Source organism: Oncorhynchus clarkii, chromosome 23 (genome assembly GCF_045791955.1).
Source record: "Oncorhynchus clarkii lewisi isolate Uvic-CL-2024 chromosome 23, UVic_Ocla_1.0, whole genome shotgun sequence".
NCBI lineage: Eukaryota > Metazoa > Chordata > Actinopteri > Salmoniformes > Salmonidae > Oncorhynchus > Oncorhynchus clarkii.
Window position 1 is genome coordinate 27,028,233 of NC_092169.1, and position 20,257 is coordinate 27,048,489.

The 20,257-nt window shown below is 40.6% G+C and overlaps 2 protein-coding genes across 3 annotated transcripts; one reads left to right on the top strand and one right to left on the bottom strand.

The window, feature by feature from the left end:
* Positions 1-332: 332 nt before the first annotated feature.
* On the top strand, positions 333-12,817 carry LOC139381113 (ras-related protein Rab-23-like). 2 transcript variants are annotated; one of them, XM_071124402.1, is made up of 8 exons: positions 618-1,337; positions 3,045-3,226; positions 3,522-3,762; positions 4,523-4,608; positions 6,365-6,521; positions 6,676-6,758; positions 6,871-6,963; positions 8,338-9,346. In XM_071124402.1, the coding sequence occupies exons 3-8, from the start codon at positions 3,608-3,610 to the stop codon at positions 8,469-8,471; spliced, it is 708 nt and encodes a 235-aa protein (XP_070980503.1). In that variant the 5' UTR covers positions 618-1,337; positions 3,045-3,226; positions 3,522-3,607; the 3' UTR covers positions 8,472-9,346. The 2 variants fall into 2 exon arrangements, with proteins under 2 accessions (XP_070980502.1, XP_070980503.1); XM_071124401.1 differs by lacking the exon at positions 3,045-3,226 and having other exon boundaries at positions 333-1,337; positions 8,338-12,817.
* LOC139381114 (BAG family molecular chaperone regulator 2-like) lies at positions 11,955-16,084 on the bottom strand. The gene is made up of 3 exons (XM_071124403.1): positions 15,861-16,084; positions 15,292-15,401; positions 11,955-14,864 (listed from the first exon to the last, which is right to left on the bottom strand). The coding sequence occupies exons 1-3, from the start codon at positions 15,983-15,985 to the stop codon at positions 14,470-14,472; spliced, it is 630 nt and encodes a 209-aa protein (XP_070980504.1). The 5' UTR covers positions 15,986-16,084; the 3' UTR covers positions 11,955-14,469.
* Between the last annotated feature and the right edge of the window lie 4,173 nt (positions 16,085-20,257).

A 20,257-nucleotide genomic window follows, 5' to 3' on the forward strand; every position in this document is an offset into this window, starting at 1 on the left:
CTCTGTGAAGCGCGCATGTGCACAAACTTAATTCGACCTTGCACACCTTATAAACAACGCCATTTTTTGTTTTACTTTGGCAAAGCTTCAACTCTATAAAACATAGTGCACTGTGTTCATAACAGAGTGTAGTTTTGGGAACAGAAAAATGTATTGAAATATATGTTTCATACTCTCCCACAACCCGTGACTAGACTTTCTCTCACTACCATATTTGGTGGTGAAAAAAACTTTCTAAACCGATGCTTCATCTTACTTTTTTCTGCTTCAGCTTTACGCCGACTCAGTCTCTCATGACATTTTTCCAACTCTAACCACCTATCTAGGATCAGAACACTCTTCCCGGAAACTCGGAGGTGGATAGAAAAATATAACTAGGGAAACTGACCATTGATTAGTGTTTGGGGGGGAGTAGTCACACAATCTGTGAAGTAATTTTAGTAATCACGACACAACCTGTCCACAAACAGACTCGAAATCAGCTAGGATGTGTATTTTACACCTTTTGCATTTCAGAAACTGACCCAGGGACAGAAGACAGTTGCAGTTAACTGTGGATCTTCTATTGCTCCCGGAAACCAAAAGCGTTTATAGCAACCGGACTGCAGTTGTGGGTTGTCACTAGTAACCCAGCCACAAAGTAAAAATGGCTATATCGTAAAAATGCATGGAAACTCAAATTAGCTTTTTGGTCTTAATTTAAGGTTAGGGATGTGTATAAGGTGAGCAGTGTGGTTAGGGTTAGGTTTAACATCTGATTTTATGAATATCAATTTTAGAAATAGGCGGGGTTTATCCATAATAATGACTTTGTGGCTGTGGTAACTTGCAGTTTGTGGGAGAGCCGAGGCGGCTAAAATGTCTTGATTACAAATAGTCGCTTTGTGAAATAGAATTAGATGACTTGTTACATAGATGAAACGCGTTGATATTTAGCTCCTCTTGTTGTGTCAACATCGTGATAGTTTTCGCTAGGTATTGTTGAATGACTTGTGACATTGTCTAACGTTAAAGTGCTAGCAAGCCCAGCTAGATGCTATAGTACTCCGGGGAGACGTGCTAGCTAATATTAGCTGAACGTGGAGGCCGAACAATCCATCGTTTTTTAGTTTAGATAGCTAGCTAAATTTGCGTTTCAAATTGTTACAAATATTTGCTTGTTACTATGGTACAGTTTTCATTATAACTTATATTTATTTTGGTCCAGGAAAAAAACGTTATTTATTATCTTTCATTGCGCAGCAATTCTATTTTAGTCCTGTTGCAGCCACTGAGGTATAATAAGGACGTTTGTATCTGGAAGACAAGAGTCGCACAGTCATGTAACTGTAATGCAGGTAAGATAAACAATGTTATGAGTTTATCACTCGAAATGATACAATTGTTGTCTCAGATATTCTTTGTTTCCATGTTCTTCATAAGGGAGAATGTGTATCAATCTTTGGACAGCCTCCGAACAAATAACACATACTAGCTAGCTATTAACGTTAAATGTAAAATTATGAGTTTGCATGAATCTGACATTTATTTAGTGGATTTAAAAAATACAACTTTTTCTAACACTGTTCAGCAAGTCCTAAACCGCTGCAATATGCCCCATCCTCTCTCGGCTTACTGTATGCAGAATTCCCGGGTGATGTCTTGCTACAGTTTTGTACGCCAGACATGTGATAACTATGTTTCCTTTACTGGGCGTTACAGGTACAAACATGTATTTCATATATTTCTCAGTTTTTTTTGTAGAACCACCTGCATCTGGACACGGACATTTATAAGATACAAATCTATGGCAGCGTTTGGTATAATCTAACCTGTAACGCCCAGTAATAGATACATAGTTATCACATATCTGGCGTACGAACTGTAGCTAGATGTTGTCTAGTGGTGTAAATGCATTAGTAGTGCCATTCTGAAGTGAACCTCTTCAGCACCTGCTGTTCATGTTCAGCAATTTGTCAATTAACTGTCTTCCAATTTAAAGTGGGCCATTGTAACCTTCTTAATAATGGAGTGTTTACACAAGTACTGTGGATGAATGCCTGGTTACCAGTTTGTTTCTTCAAAGTTACTAGCCTGACAATCTAACTATGCAGTCTACAGGTAGGCCTAGACATACCAACACGGTCCTCTAAGACCAATGTTTTATTTTATGCTAAATCTATGAGCATATGAGCATATGTGAAGAGTCCATGTAAGAGAATATGTTTTTGTACAGTGAAACATCCAGTTCTTCCAAGGTTTGCTGCATCTGCTGAATTTGAGCAGAATTCCTTTAAGTGCATGTCACTAAAACAGAGTTTGTGAAATCTGAGCGAATGGTAAATTAAGCTGACGTGTCTTTGCATGCAGCTAAATTACAGCCAGCACTGTATTCAGTTACCTTTGATGAGATGTTGCGGGAGAGGCTCTACTTTGTAACTCAATCTGTGGTCATTCCAGTCGCCTAGTAGCCACATCTACTTAGAATATTCCATGTTTGTATAAGTTGTACTTGTTTTCAGTTTAGGTTACACAGGGACATGGCTTGATTAATAGGTGTCAAGGTAGTGGTTTCATTGTGGTTGAGACGCCAGCCTGTTTACAGTGGGTTTTGTGTTTTGGCTCATCCATTTTATGAATAGGACTAGCTGGGGATAACAAACAGCTCTGAGTGTTTAAACTCAGGAAAAAGGCCCACCTTGGCTTTGTGTGCCGTGGAACCCTAGACAGATCAGCAACACATTCCTTGCATAGTCTGTTGAGGTTAAGTCAAACCAGAGCTTTTCACATTGTGAATAAAATGTTTTGTTTGGACTTAAGGTCACTGATAGTGATAGGCCCATAGCACTAGCCTCTGGTATTATTTTGCTACAAAGTTGATACTTTGTTTAGGCCAACATGTTGTGATATTATTGATCACATTACCAGGCAAGGGGTTTGGGCTGCGGTGGGGATGTTTGCCTGCTCATATCCAGGAGATATGGGATTTAGCTAAATTGTCAGTTCCCATAAGACAGCATAGCCTAGTCATCTGGAGCATCATGATCCCAACACTTGAATCCCAGCCAGGTCCAGGCAGCCAGGTCCAGGCAGCCAGCCAGCTACCTAATGGAAAAGTGTGTGGGAGCAGAAAGATTGAGGCAGTGACTGAGCTAAGAGAAGCTGACTGTACCATGTAAGGATGAGGAATCCATCAGCTGACATTACCTCAGAGGGCTGCAGCCTGGAAATGTATGCACTCGTTACTGTAAGTAACTCTGGATAAGAGCGTTTGCTAAAAGACTAAAATGGCTAATATTTACACTCCGCTGTAAAACAGCAGACCGGAGGGCCAGCAAGTGATGGTTTTATGGGAAGACTGAGGAGCAGTGAGGTAGAAAGTGTTCTCCTCAGCTAAAAAAAGTACATCATATTGCTGAACAAACAGAAGGATGTTTTTATGTAGGCTAGGCTCGTCAGTCAGCGAGACTATAACTTGGATGTTGGAGCTGCAGAACGACGCAGGTTTTGTGCATAAGTTTGTGTCATTGTGTCTCTATCAGGAGGTGTCTAACTGATCCAGTGCCAGCCCCTCTGAAGTAACACCAGACTGCCTTGAAGTGTTAAGAAAACCCAGCAAGACATAGTCATGTTGGAGGAGGACATGGAAGTGGCCATCAAGGTGGTGGTGGTGGGCAATGGTGCGGTGGGGAAGTCCAGCATGATCCAGCGCTACTGCAAGGGCATCTTCACCAAGGACTACAAGAAGACCATCGGTGTGGACTTCCTGGAGAGGCAGATACTGTAAGGAGATTTTCTATTGGCAGTGTGTCTACAAATATACTGAGTATACAAAACATTGAGAACACCTGCTCTTTCCGTGACATAGATTGAACAGGTGAATCAAAGTGAAAGCTATAGTCCCTTATTGTTGTCACATGTTAAATCCACTCCAATCAGTGTAGATGAAGGGGAGGACAGGTTAAATAAGGATTTTTATTTTATAAGAGATCCCTGGCATCCATGTCTAACGAACTGTTTTAGGTAACTGTGTTTTGGCTCAAGAAAGACCTTTTTAAGGTTTTGGCCTAACGCAAAAAAAGTGCTTCCCAAAACTACTCATTATCCTTATCATTCCAGTAAGTCTATTTTCCTTATTTTTATGCTTAACAGATGTGAAGCAAACCCATAACTCAAATGTAGAGTGTCAAGCGGTATTTCATTCAGCTGTTTATGAATAAGGCAGGATAATGGCTTTGGTCACAGATAATGGGCATGCAGTGCCCAGATGTATGAGGAGGCATAGTTATTCTCAGGAAATGCCAGAGAGAACTTTAACTGCATTGAATAATAGAGGCAAAATAGCCAGATGAAGATGCGCTCACTGAAAGCTTAAATTGTGTTTATACGGCAATAAAGGTGTGGAGGACATTTGACTGTCAGTACACTATCCCTCCTCTAGCGTGTAACTGTTGTATGAGTAGTATCAGGTATGACAGTCAACTAAAAATATATATACACACAATACAAAGTATTTAAAATCCCTTTTCTGTTCCTTTTCCAGAGTGAATGATGAAGATGTGAGATTGATGTTGTGGGACACAGCAGGGCAGGAAGAGTTTGATGCCATCACCAAGGCCTACTACCGCGGTAAAACTCCTCACTCACAGGGAAGGACATGATACTCCTTCACTGGGTCTGTCAGACAGGTCATTTTTCAGTATGGTTTTAGCTATTGAACTGCACCATTATGTCCAGATTTTATTTCTGGGGGGAAAAGAACACAACAAATACAAACTGGGGTGTATGGAAATTGAACAATAGAAATAATACATTAAAAAAAGTCCCTTTTTCAGGACACTGTTTTTCAAAGATAATTCGTAAAAATCCAGATAACTTCACAGATCTTCAATGTAAAGGGTTTAAACACCGTTTTCCATGCTTGTTCAAGGAACCATAAACAATTAATGAACATACAGCTGTGAAACGGTCGTTAAGACACTAACAGCTGTCCAGACGGTAGGCAAAGGTGCCAAGATGGTAGGCAATTAAGGTCACAGTTATGAAAACTTAGGACACTAAAGAGGCCTTTCTACTGACACTGAAAAACACAAAGAAAGAGGCCCAGGGTCCCTGCTTATCTGCGTGAACGTGCCTTAGGCATGCTGCAAGGAGGCATTAGGGCTGCAGATGTGGCCAGGGCAATAAATTGCCATGTCCGTACTGTGAGACGCCTAAGACAGCGCTACAGGGAGACAGGACGGACAGCTGATTGTCCTCGCAGTGGCAGACCACGTGTAACAATACTTGCACAGGATCAGTACGTCCGAACATCACACCTGTGGGACAGGTACAAGATGGCAACAACAACTGCCCGAGTTACACCAGGAACGCACAATCCCTCCATCGGTGCTCAGACTGTCTGCAATAGGCTGAGAAAGGCTGGACTGAGGGCTTGTAGGTTCTCACCAGACATCACTGGCAACGTCGTCTCCTATGGGCACAAACTCACTGTCGCTGGACCAGACAGGACTGGCAAAAAGTGCTCTTCACCGACAAGCCCTTTGTCTCACCAGGGTTGATGGTCGGATTCGCGTTTATCGTCGAAGAAATGAGCGTTACACCGAGGCCTGTACTCTGGAGCGGGATCGATTTTGGAGGTGATGGGTCCGTCATGGTCTGGGGCGGTGTGTCACAGCGTCATAGGTCTGAGCTTGTTGTTGCAGGCAATCTCAACGCTGTGCGTTACAGGGAAGACATCCTCCTCCCTCGTGTGGTACCCTTCCTGTAGGCTCATCCAGATGTGACCCTCCAGCAAGACAATGCTACCAGCCATACTGCTCGTTCTGTGCGTGATTTCCTGCAAGACAGGAATGTCAGTGTTCTGCCATGGTCAGCGAAGAGCCCGGATCTCAATCCCATTGAGCACGTCTGGGACCTGTTGGATCGGAGGGTGAGGGCTAGGGCCATTCCCTCGGAAATGTCTGGGAACTTGCAGGTGCTTTGGTGAAAGAGTGGGGTAACATCTCACAGCAGAACTGGCAAATCTGGTGCGGTCCATGAGGAGGAGATGCATTGCAGTACTTAATGCAGCTGGTGGCCACACCAGATACTGACTGTTGCTTTTGATTTTGACCCCCTCTTTGTTCAGGGACACATTCAATTTCTGTTAGTCACGTCTGTGGAACTTGTTCAGTTTATGTCTCAGTTGGTGAATCTTGTTATGTTCATACAAATATTTACACTTATTAAGTTTGCTGAAAATAAAGGCAGTTGACAGTGAGAGGACGCTTCTTTTTTTTGCTGAGTTTTTATATATACAAATCAGTTATTTGATTTGAAAGCGTGTGTGCGCGCTGTGAAGATCCAGCATTGTGGTGACAGCTGGTCTTTGTATGTGTTCCAGGTGCCCAGGCGTGTGTTCTGGTCTTCTCCACCACCGACAGGGACTCGTTCGAGGCGGTCGGCAGCTGGTGGGAGAAGGTGGAGCTAGAGGTGGGAGACATCCCCACTGTCCTGGTGCAGAACAAGATTGACCTTCTGGATGACACAATGATCAAAAAGTAAGACTTCCTGTGACCAATTTCCCTTCTTGGACTTGGCTTGTTGTATAAGATGCATGGCTTGTAGAACATACATCTTAATTAGATATTCTGATATTTCAAGTATAGCAGAATTTGATCAGTAATCCTTGCTCTTTTTCTCCTGGTACTATAGTGAGGAGGCAGAAGGTCTGGCCAAGAAGCTCAAGTTGAGGTTTTATAGAACCTCTGTAAAGGAGGACCTCAATGTCAATGAAGGTGAGATACAGAAATTGTGTTCAACTAACCAGTTAAAATAACTGTTAGGAAGGATGCAATGGGAATTACCAAGTTTTTTACATTTGATTTTTCTACCATTTCTTCTTTTCAGTTTTCAAATACCTAGCAGATAAGTATCTGCAGCGACTCAAGCGGCAAACAGCAGAGGAGCCCGAGGCAGTGCATACAGCAGGCAATAAAATTGGTAAGCATCCTGATAACCATGTCAGTTAGTCCAGACCTCTGGGATTGATTTGTACAAGGCCACAGAGGGATTTTGTGTCGTACTGCTAGTTCTGCAATGATAGTTAGTGTTTTGGCTCTTTTTTTTCCCATCAACAACATTAAAACCTTACACTCGTGGAAATTGTACATGGATATGCCCACATTGAAATGGTTCTTACCAAGAAAATAATAAAATGAAGACACATTTATGCATAACTTTTGCATTTTATATTTACTGTACATTTCTCATTTGTCCATGACATTCAGTAACATGACGACAACTTTCATGCAAAATGTAGGGTTCATACAACATAGGACAAAAAAAGTAAGATGTCTGTCTCCGGGCTCTATTTTAGCACAGCCACATGGTGCTTTCGAGTTGTGGGTATTTTCACAGCGGGAATCATGGGCGTAATAGCTGTCGGTGGCACAAAAGGTCTGGGTTTTGATGAATAAATAAGTTGTAGGTGTTGCGAGGGCTTGACCACTCACTTGGCCAATCAACTTTCTCCATGGCTTAATACTGCATGCAGTTGTCTCAAGTTGTGTAGGCTATTGAAGGTATTTGCGTAATCAACTCTAATTTGGCTGGAGGGCACAGAATGTTCTCACAGTAGAATGCATCCAGTTTTGCTAATTATGTTTGCCGTTTTTGCAGTCCACATCGTTCTAGTTGGCTTCAACATGTAGAACTAAAGGTCTTTACGCATCACATTCACACTTGTCCAGAAACAATTGTTAGGCTCCTATAAATTGTACAGTATGTGCAAGACACATTCTAAATAAGCAAGATAAATTCACAATTGATATGGCATTATATGACTTAATCATTTAAATAAGTTTGGAAGAGCTTTTGGAGAAACTAACGCAAGCCCATTTCAAGTTTTTATTTCGAACGCTTAGCTGCGTTCTCAACATCGGTCCAATTACAAATCGGGATAGTGGTGCATTATTTGAAAGCGTATTCTATTGCCAGCATGACTAGCTAAATTATAAAATACGGTCTTGCAGTATTGGCCTTTCACAGGGTACTTTATTAAAACATAAGTTTGGTATGTGTTTTGGGGTTTTAGGCTGGGTTTCTGTATAGCACTTTGACATCGGATGATGTAAAAAGGGCTTTATAAATACATTTGATTGATTGGTATGCACCAAATGGAGTAAAAAGTGCTTTCAGGTGAGCTTACCGTGGCAAATTTTATTCACAATATGGTGAACATGGGCTTATAGTGTTCAGAACAACTCTAAGTAAACTTTGATACTGTAAATTGCACGTGTTTTGTTGTAACTTTTGTGTGTCAGAAATTAGTCTTTAAAGTTGTATCACTTAATTTACAAATCTCTACCCTAACAGGCGTTTTCAACACCACAAGTAGTAACCTATCTAGTCAGAACTCCAGCAATGGCCGTGAAATCATCAGCTTGCGGCCCCACAAACAGAGGACCAAGAAGAGCAAAAACCTCTTCAGTAGCTGCAGCCTTCTTTAGAATCAATCCATTCCCTTCAATACTGTACGTTTTGACTGCCATATGTGAGGGAAAGAGTCTTGATTGATGAACGGTTGTGTATTATAGGGGTAGATTCTTTCACAGACCAAAGTCTGAATAGAACACGGTATGTTATATCAATTTGAGCTCAACCTAGATCTAATCTGCACCTGCACATTGTGCCTATCATGACGTTGAGCATCTTTACAGATCCAGTCTAGCCTTTGATTCGCATGGATAGATGGGAGATCTAAAGCACCAGTATGGCAAAAGTAACAATAGTCCTCTTGATGGCTGCAATGGATACCAAAACCTATGTTGTAGCATGAATGGAATTCTTGAAGCTTATCTTTTGGGAAATTGAGGTTGGGCGTTGCAGGGTTTTCCCCATTTACACCCTTCAACATGTTGTAGGGAAGGGTTACATTCTAGTTCACTAACAAGGCATCTTTGTATGTTCATATGTGATTTTACAGATTACCATTTGTGCATTTGACTGTTCATCTGTGCAATATGTTTATTGTAAGAGATATACAGATTATTTTGTACCATATTTTGTTTAAAATATTAATGGAATATGGTTCAATCTATGCTGTATATTGTGGATAAAGACTTGGACATAATTGTTCATTGTTTTCTGAAAGGTATTTTTATATGAATTTTAAGTGTTTAACAAATGTTTGCAGATAATGACTTACCTAAAACGTAACAGTGCCAAATAGTTTCTTAACTTCCTTTTATTGTTGAAAGAAATGTACATATTTTAAGGTGAAAGGTAGGAGTGATTGGTAGTTGTATGAGAATACTGAATTACAACAAAGACCAATAGAATGTGCTCTTATATTACCAAATAAAATTTGAGATTCGCACAATAAGCTCTCTACTTGAGTGATAAAATTATAAAATGTACTGATCTTATAGAATGGATGAACCAGTGAAGAGTGTTTTGTTACACAGACAATACCAATCAATATATAGGATACTAGAAATCACAATTGTTTACATATTGCAGCATTTAAATCCTATACAGTTGAAGTTGGACGTTTACATACACTTAGGTTGGAGTCGTTTACCTGTTTTTCAACCACTCTGCAAATTTCTTGTTAACTAAAGTTTTGGCAAGTTGGTTAGGACGTCTACTTTGTGCATGACACACATTTTCCAACAATTGTTTACAGACAGATTATTTCACTAATTCACTGTATCACAATTCCAGTGGGTCAGAAGTTTACATGCACTGAGTTGGTTGTGCCTTTAAACAGCTTGGAAAATTCCAGAAAATGTCATGGCTTTAGAGGTTTCTGATAGACTAATTGACATAATTTGAGTCAATTGGAGGTGTACCTGTGGATGTATTTCAAGGCCTACCTTCAAACTCAGTGCCTCTTTGCTTGACATCATGGGAAAATCACAAGAAATCAGCCAAGACCTCAGAAAATAAATTGTAGACCTCCACAAGTCTGGTTCATCCCTGGGGGCAATTTACAAATGCCTGAAGGTACCACGTTCATCTGTATAAACAATGGTACTCAAGTATAAACACCATGGGACCACGCAGCCGTCATACCGCTCAGGAAGGAGATGTGTTCTGTCTCCTACAGATGAATGTACTTTGGTGTGAAAGGTGCAAATCAATCCCAGAACAGCAGCAAAGGACCTTGTGAAGATGCTGGAGGAAACGGGTACAAAAATATCTATATCCACAGTAAAACGAGTCCTATATCGGCATAACCTGAAAGGCCGCTCAGCAAGGAAGAAGCCAATATTCCAAAACCGCCATAAAAAAACAGACTACGGTTTGCAACTGCACATGGGGATAAATATTGTACTTTTGGAGAAATGTCCTCTGGTCTGATGAAACAAAAATAGAACTGTTTGGCCATAATGACCATCGTTATGTTTGGAGGAAAAAGGGGGATGCTTGCAAGCTCCCAACCGTGAAGCATGGGGGTGGCAGCATCATGTTGTGGGGGTGCTTTGCTGCAGGAGGGACTGGTGCAATTCACGAAATAGATGACATCATGAGGGAGGAAAATTATGTGGATATATTGAAGCAACATCTCAAGACATCAGTTAAGTTAAAGCTTGGTCGCATATGTGTCTTCCAAATGGACAATGACCCCAAGCATACTTCCAAAGCTTTGGCAATATGGCTTAAGGACAATAAAGTCAAGGTATTGCAGTGGCCATCACAAAGCCCTGACCTCAATCCTATGGAAAAGTTGTGGGCAGAACTAAAAAGCATGTGCGAGCAAGGAGGCCTTCAAACCTGACTCAGGTCTGTCAGGAGGAATGGGACAGAATTCGCCCAAGTTCTTGTGGGAAGCTTGTGTAAGGCTACCCGAAACATTTGACCCAAGTTAAACAATTTAAAGGCAATGCTACCAAATACTAATTGAGTGTATGTAAACTTCATCACTGGGAATGTGATGAAAGAAATAAAAGCTTAAATAAATCAGGGGCGGCAGCGTAGCCTAGTGGTTAGAGCATTGGACTAGTAACCGAAAGGCTGCAAGTTCAACTCCCCGAGCTGACAAGGTCAGCTGTCGTTCAAGGCTGTCATTGAAAATAAGAATGTGTTCTTAACTGACTTACCTAGTTAAAATAATAAGGTAAAATTCTCTAGTATTATTCTGACATTTCACATTCTTAAAACAAAGTGGTGATCCTAACTGACCTAAGACAGGGAATTTTTACTAGGATGAAAAACTGAGTTTAAATGTATTTTTAAGGTGTGTGTAAACTTCCTACTTCAACTGTATGTGCTTTGTTTGTTTCTACTGTGGTACAATTGTAACATCTTTAATGTGCTCATGTTACATTTATACTGAACAAACATATAAACGCAACATGCAATAATTTCAATTATTCTACTGAGTTACAGTTCGTATGAGGAAATCATTCATTTGAAATAGTAATTGGGCCCTAGTCTATGGATTTCACATGAATGGGCAGGGGCGTGGGCCTGGGAGGGCAGGCCCAGCCAATCAGAATTTGTTTTTCCCCTAAAAAGGGATTTATTACAGACAGAAATACTCCTCATTTTATCAGCTGTCCGTGTGGCAGGTCTCAGACGATCCCGCAGGTGAAGAAGCCGGATGTAGAGTTCCTGGGCTGGCGTGGTTACACGTGGTCTGCGGTTGTGAGGCCGGTTGGACGTATTGCTAAATTCTCTAAAATGATGTTGGAGGTGGCTTATGGTAGATAAATTAACATTCAATTCTCTGGTAACAGTTCTGGTGGACATTCCTGCAGTCCGCATATCAATTGCACGCACCCTCAACACTTAAGACCTCTGTGGCGTTGTTTAACAACTGCACATTTTAGTGGCCTTTTATTGTACCCAGCGCAAGATGCACCTGTGTAATGATCATGCTTTTTAATGAGCTTCTTGATGTTTCACACCATTCAGGTGCTTGGATTGTCTTGGCAACGGAGAAATGTTCACTAACAGGGATGTAAACACATTTGAAAGAAGTAGGCTTTTTGTGCACATGAACCATTTCAGGGATGTTTTATTTCAGCATATGAAACATGGGACCAACAGTTTTGACATGTTGCATTTTATATTTTTGTTCAGTATATATGTTAGTTTTGGGAGAAATTAACACTACATTATTGTTTTAAAGAAATATCAAATTTCATGTGTGATTGAAAAGAGATCTCATAATTAATGGTCTCTTGATAGAATGTTCTTAACATTATGAACAGAACTACAGGATAGCTTTGTAATGGCTTCATTTTCTCACCATTTTCTCATGCTTGGATAGTGTTCTCTTTCCACTGACCGATATGATGGCTTTTCTGGGGCAAGACTAGTAATTCCTGCTCTAATTTCACTGTAGGACAGAAAGGAACGTCTCATTCTTTATATTGTGTTCGTCATTATAACTTCTAGTTACCCATTAATACTATTCACAAATCAAAATGGCACCATGGTTATAAGTACATTCTACTGTATATAGTCTGTGTTTTGGTATCAGTACATGTTGTATGAAAATTTGCATGCTTGCCTTGTTTTTTTTTATTTTTCAAGTGAATGAATATGGAACCACAGTTTAATGCCACAAAGCCTTGTCCATGTATGTTTACATTCTCATTCATTGTGTATCTTTAAACATATTTTTGTTTAACTAGTTTGATTTAAGGACTCCTGCTTAGTAAATATTGTAAATCACACACCATCCCTTAACAGTTGCTATTTGTAAAAATGTTCCATTTTGTTCAAATGGACTAAAGGCACTTTAACAATGAGATGTTTTAATGATGTTTGTCTCCTGAAAATACACAATGTTTATATTGACCATTTAATGAATTAATAATTAAATCAGTTACCATTCTTATAATATATGGTCAAGTGCTCTTTCACTCAGGTGTTGTGAGAATCACTGTAATCCATTTTGATGTTATTACATTTTGCAGATGGCTTACTGATTTATTACATACTGCTTCCATTAACTTTGTTTGTTTCTAGATAACCTAGCCTGAGTGCCAGACTGTTTCTGCTCTCTTTCCAACTCCTTATGGAATTGCCATGCCAAACATTGTTTGTCAGCTTAAAGTAGGCAAGAGCACAATATACCTGGGACCAGGCTAAAGACTTAACTAAATGTTACAATTTGTCAGAATTGTGTGACACAAAGTAGTAGTTAGAGTATATCTCACCTAGTTTGTTAATTTCTATTACTTTGATTTAACAGTGTCTCAAGGTGTGCCACACATGCAGTACTTGCACCTGCAGCTTTGTTGAAAATCTGTTTGATGGTGATCTAGCATAAATAAAATCTGTTTGGTGATCTAGCATAAATAAAATCTCTATTTTGATTTGTTTTCAACATTTTCTGTAATTTCCACTTTTCACACAGCTGATAGTAAATCTTAATGTACAGTTTTATTGTGAAATGTTAAATGAAGCATTAAAAAATAGGAACGTATTAGCTACACTTAAAATATTTGTTTATTTTACCCACCTTTTCAATTGTGTTTGGTTTGTTAGAATTACAGGTAGAAACATTGCAATGAGACCATCCCCCAAAGATTGTAGAATAACAATGTCTTTCAGCAAGTGGAATACATAAATCATATTTATTCAAAACATCAGTGACTTGCTTTGAAAAACCTAAATGTGTGTGTTAATGGACATCTTAAATGACTGCCTAGTATTACATATATGCATGTGCTGTGCATGTTGCTCACTTTGCACCTGCATGTGAAATGCCTATTTATGATGTATTGACATAGTACATTGTCTCTAATGATGTCTGTGACCACAGCAAAGAGCTCTCACAGATACCGTTACTTTGGCTATTTCTGGAGTGGTTGTTCACAATTATATACGTACCTAAACACATCCCTACATAAAGATATGAACCTTCTGTTTTGAGTTAGGTTGTGACCTATAATCCAGGTTTACTGTAATGATCTGAGAGTAGCAAAACATGTGTCAATAGATACCAATGTCAAGGATTAACACTTAAGATGTAAGTGATCATACTAAGATGATGAAACAAAAAAATGTAGATGCATTTTGAAATGCCTAAATGAGTGACAGCCTGTGTGCTTATTGCAACTAGATAAGGCAGTGTGCAGGTAACTTCACATTCAGAAAATAAAAATGTGACTGTGCAATAATTTGGTATGCAATTTGTAGTGACGGTTTGAATGTGACATTAGTGTTAGTATCATCGGTGGCACGTTTCGTCTCAATATTGTTTTGAGCGTTCGTTTTAGGTGCCCTACAGCATTCTACTCATGTCTTCTGATTGGGCGTCGATTAAGATTTAGTCTAAAGTGCATTACTGTGGCTTGGAAATACAATTACATTTCTAAAGGAGGAAAATAATTAGTAGGAAAACCTTTTGTCATCATTTTGATACCAGATTGATTTTAGATGCAGTATAACGTTAGCTAGCTAGCTAAGATTAAGGGGAGACCACTGGATTTTAGCTAGCTAATGTTAGCTATTTTTATTAGGGGGGGTTAATCAGTATGAGTGCCATCATTTGCCATTGGCACTGTTTAAGTCATCCACTTTCTGATGATCCATTATCTTTATATTCTTCTCAGCATTATGCACATTTCTTATCAGAGTTTCAAGCCGCCTCTTGATTTTCTTCTGATCTTCCAAGGCGCAGGTGATGACGATCGTCTGGAATTTTGTATCGATAGGAACAGGTGGTGCTTCGGTCACACAGGCAGCGTGCAGTGCCATCAGGCGCTTTCTGGCACCATCCATGTCGTCAAGCAACTTTGCTGCAATCTCATCAATCAAAGAGGTAGCCTTGTGTAACGCATCCTCCTGTGTGGAGTTCCTTATGGTTTCCACTGAGATTTCAACTGTTAGCGTCCTACCCAGAAGACGATTAGCAGTTAAAGATAGTTCCTCTCGCTCTCCTGAAAAAGAGAGATATATATGCTATCAGAGGTAGGTGTTAACATGTCAGTTGACTCTAAAGTAAAGGTTTGTCAGACATACAAAAACCTAACAGTTATAATATCAAGAATTCCTGTCTATGCCAAAAATGTAGATCGGCTATAGGCCTACAGCGAATAGAATTGCATGGTGTCTACCTTTACCATTCATTTTGGATTGAGGTAGGCTATATAGCTGGATTTGCACAAGATATGACAGGATTTGGACTCAACACAATACCCATTTTTAGATCTAAAAACATCTGACAAACTTTGATTGGCGTGAACTATCCCTTCAAATAAGAATTTCAACCAGTTAAGTGTCCATTTTAATTCAACCAAATGTAGGCCTATGAAGTAGTCATCAGGCAGAAGTTATCTGATGACTGTCAAACAACACAAAGCCTACCGTCACAAATGCTGCGCATTTCTTCACTGTTCTTTATGGATTGTATCAAATCCAGTAAGCATTCTCTCTCCTGTTCCATTGAAGTTGCGACTTCACGTAAAGCCTCCACCCTAAAACAGATGTCATTGTCATGAGATATTTCGATAGTATATAGTGAGTGTAGGCCGTGACTCAGAGACTGTTGTGAACATATTATCATCCCATTGCTACAACTTTCTCAGTGTTTATTTGTTTTTTTTAATTACTGTTTAAATAAGGCTATTCATTTGTTATTTTAGAGGATAAATACAGTCTGGCACCGTAAAATATTAAAATAAACCAGACGATAATAAACGATAAGGTCATATTCTGCACTTTAGTGTGCACACATGTTCGGGGAACTTTCTTCCTTCTTCCACTGTCACCCTTTCTATGTTTAGAATCCGTTTAAAACAGCTGTCACATGGCACATGGAGAGATTGTGTAGCCTAATAGGCTAATGTGTGTATTCCTTAAAGTTCCTAGACAAAAAAAATCCGATACCGTTACATACAGTATTCATGCCGTTAGACTAGCCTTCTGTAAAATACCTTATTTCCAGGTGGTCCAAACTTTCAAGTAGTTGTCCAGAGCGATCTGCCATAGACATTGATCTGCTGAATTTGCCTTTAGCCGCTTCAGTCATTTTAGCGTGGTGGATTTTCGCTTGAGCCATGGTTAGTTAGTATAATGAACTCCCTCCAGATTCAATTCCAATGGACACCTTACGGTACACTACTAGATGGTCTCTGGAGTGCAATCTAGAGGCTTCTGTCTGACAGATAGCGCCCCAGAGTAAACATTTCCAAACATGGACTGGAACGTCCCTTTCTGTTCTAACCAACCCCTCGGACAGGATTGAGGAGTACACTTCGGGAACGTTCAAGAAGATGGGATTCTTTCTGCACTGCAGCCAGTAGAATGACCTGGGGGGGACATATGAATTTAAAAAAGTATTCCCTCGTTTTGTCGATCACAACGTACTTATCTCATAATCACGACATAACAAAAGTGGACATATTAATGATAGATTGACAGTATGGCTGAGGCGGCAGATCCCGTGGTGGATCAGAGCAAATGTTTTTAGTTATTGCAACACTAAGGGATAGTACTGTATATTTCATGCTAACATCATGCTTTCGTTTGTGTTTGGAGCTCATTATCTGTTTATAAATTATAAGCAAGCTAAATGTCCCTCACCTTGAGCAAAAAGCTATTGGGGCATTAAAGCCCTTGTGGGGCATTTAATCCCAGAATGATGCCTGACAGCCAAATCTGTCTCCCAGGCTGTGTCACCCCCAAGACCACAGCCAGTTGCATGCAAGAAAAAACGCAGCTAACTGTATTAGTATTGTGAAAGAGCTAGCTAACTAAACTCAGCAAAAAAAGAAACGTCCTCTCACTGTCAAATGCGTTTATTTTCAGCAAACTTGTGTAAACATGTGTAAATATTTGTATGAACATAAGATTTAACAACTGAGACATAAACTGAACTGAAGTTCCACAGACATGTGACTAACAGAAATTGAATAATGTGTCCCGGAACAGGGGGGGGGGGGGGGGGGGGGGGGGTGTAACAGTCAGTATCTGGTGTGGCCATCAGCTGCATTAAGTATTGCAGTGCATCTCCTCCTTATGGACTGCAACAGATTTGCCAGTTCTTGCTGTGAGATATGTTACCCCACTCTTCCACCAAGGCACCTGCAAGTTCCCGGACATTTCTGCGGGGAATGGCCCTAGCCTCACCCTCCGATCCAACAGGTCCCAGACGTGCTCAATGGGATTGAGATCCGCCCTCCACCTCCAAATCGATCCCAAGTATCGGTGTAATGCTCATTCCTTCCACGATAAACACCAATCCATCAGTGAAGAGCGCTTTTTGCCAGTCCTGTCTGGTCCAGCGACGGTGGGTTTGTGCCCATAAGCGACATTGTTGCATGTGATGTCTGGTGAGGACCTACCTTACAGTAGGCCTACAAACCCTCAGTCCAGCCTCTCTCAGCCTATTGCGGACAGTCTGAGCACTGATCGAGGGATTGTGCGTTCCTGGTGTAACTCGAGCAGTTGTTGTTGCCGTCCTGTACCTGTCCCAGTACAACCCTGTTCGGATGTACTGATCCTGTGTAGGTGTTGTTACACGTGGTCTGCCACTGCGAGAACGATCAGCTGTCCGTCCTGTCTCCTTGTAGCGCTGTCTTAGGCGTCACACAGTACGGACATTGAAATGTATTGCCTTGGCCACATCAACAGTCCTCATGCCTCTTTACATCATGCCTAAGCCACATTCACGCAGATGAGCAGGGACCCTGGGCATCTTTCTTTTGCTGTTTTTCAGAGTCAGTAGAAAGGCCTCTTTATAGTGTCCTAAGTTTTCATAACTGTGACCTTAATTGCTTACTAGCCGACCATGACTGGCAGACCCATGAAATGGCGCACATTTGTCCCAGCTTTGTCCGGTTTAGGGGAGGGTTTGGCCGCCGGGATGTCCATGTCCCATCACGCTCTAGTGACTCCATGTGGCGGGCAGTGCGGCTTGGTAGGGCCGTGTTTCTGAGGACGCATGGCTCTTGACCTTCAGCTCTGCCGAGTCCGCACGGGAGTTGCAGCGATGGAACAAGACTGTAACTACCAATTGGAAATCACGAAAAAGGGGTTAAAAAACAACTAAGATAGGCGTCTTCCTTTATATTTATTTTTAAGACCTACAGTTCCTTCGGAAAGTATTCAGACCACTTTACTTTTTCCACATTGTTACGTTACAGCGTTATACTAAAATTGATTAAATCGTTTTTTCCCCCCATCAATCTACACATCAATGACAAAGCAAAAACAGATGTTGACATTTTTGCTAATAAAAAAAATAAAACACAGATATCACATTTACATAAGTATTCAGACCCTTTACTCAGTATTTTGTTGAAGCACCTTTGGCAGTGATTACAATATTGAGTCTTCTTGGGTATGACGCTTGGCACACCTGCATTTAGGGAGTTTCTCCCCTTCTTTTCTGCAGATCCTCTCAAGCTCTGTCAGGTTGGATGGGGAGCGTTGCTGCATAGCTATTTTCAGGTCTCTCCAGAGATGTTCGATCGGGTTCAAGTACAGGCTCTGGCTGGGCCACTCAAGGACATTCAGAGACTTGTCCCGAAGCCACTCCTGCGTTGTCTTGGCTGTGTGCTTAAGGTCATTGTCCTGTTGGAAGGTGAACCTTCGCCCCAGTCTGAGGTCCTGAGTGCTCTGGATCAGGTTTTCATCAATATTCTCTCTGTACTCAGTACTGTAATGTACACCCAAAAGTACCCATTACATTTTGACAGGAAAATGGTCCAATTCACACACTTATCAAGAGAACATCCCTAGTCATCCCTACGGCCTCTGATCTGGCAGACTCACTAAACACAAATGCTTAGTTTGTAAATGATGTCTGAGTGTTGGAGTGTGCCCCTGGCTCACCGGCAATAAAAATAAACAAGACAATTGTGCTGTCTGGTTTGAAATTATTTATACTTTCACAATTGATACTTCAGTACGTTTTAACAATTCCATTTATTGTTGATACTTAAGTATATTTAAAACCAAATACTTTTAGACTTTTATTCAAGTATTTGTCTGGGTGACTTTGATTTTTATGAGTCATTTTCTATTAAGGTATCTTTACTCAAGTATGATAATTGAGTACTTTTTCCACCAGTCTGTACTTTGCTCCCTTCATCTTTCCCTCGATCCTAACTAGTCTCCCTGCCACTGAAAAACATCCCCACAGCATGATGCTGCCACCACCATACTTCACCCTGGGATGGTACCAGGTTATCTCCAGACGTGACACATGGCATTCAGGCCAAAGAGATCAATCGTGCTTTCATCAGACCAGAGAATCTTGTTTCTCATGGTCTGAGCCTTTAGGTGCCTTTTGGCAAACTCCAAGCGGGCTGTCGTGCCTTTTACTGAGGAGTTGCTTCCATCTGGCCACTCTATCATAAATGCCTGATTGGCGGAGTGCTGCAGAGATGGTCATCTTTCTGTAAGTTTCCCCCATCTCCACAGAGGAACTCTAGAGCTCTGTCAGAGTGACCATTGGGTTCTCGGTCACCTCCCTGACCAAGGCTCTTCTCCCCTAATTGCTCAATTTGGCCGGACAGCCAGCTCTAGGAAGAGTCTTGTTGGTTCCAAACTTCTTCCATTTAAGAATGATGGAGGACACAGTGTTCTTGGGGACCTTTAATGCTGCAGAGATTTTTTGGTACCCTTCCCCAGATCTGTGCCTTGACACAATCCTGTCTTGGAGCTTATACAGACAATTATTTTGACCCCAAGGCTTGGTTTTTGCTCAACTGTGGGACCTTATATATACAGGTGTGTGCCTTTCCAAATCATGTCCATCAATTGAATTTACCACATGTGGACTCCAATCAAGTTGTTGAAACATCTCAAAGATGATCAATGGAAACAGGATGCACCTGAGCTCAACTTCGAGTCTGAATATTTATTCATATACATATTTTTTTTTTAAACTTGAACACATTTGCCAAAAAATAAATACAAATGTTTTGCTTTGACATGATGGGGTATTGTGTGTAGATTGTAAAAATCTGGAAAAGTCAAGGGATCTGAATACTTTCCGAAGGCACAGTATATGCATTTTGTGCTCAAATCAATGACCGCTGAACTTTGAGGTAGACAATTCTTGTTTTAGGAAAGTAAAAACCAATAAAACAAAAGGCTAGTGTTGTCATGATACCAACATTTTACTAATGATACGATACCAGGCCAAGTATCACTATACAGAGAAGCGTCGCAAAACAATTCAGATTGGCCGTTCGCCCCGTCCCCCGACACTTGTTCCCGTTTTCTAAATGTTATGCGCTTAAAAATATATATTAAATAAAAACATGTTATGCGCTTCACATAAAACATGTCACTGATACACTTCCACTCAATACAACACATT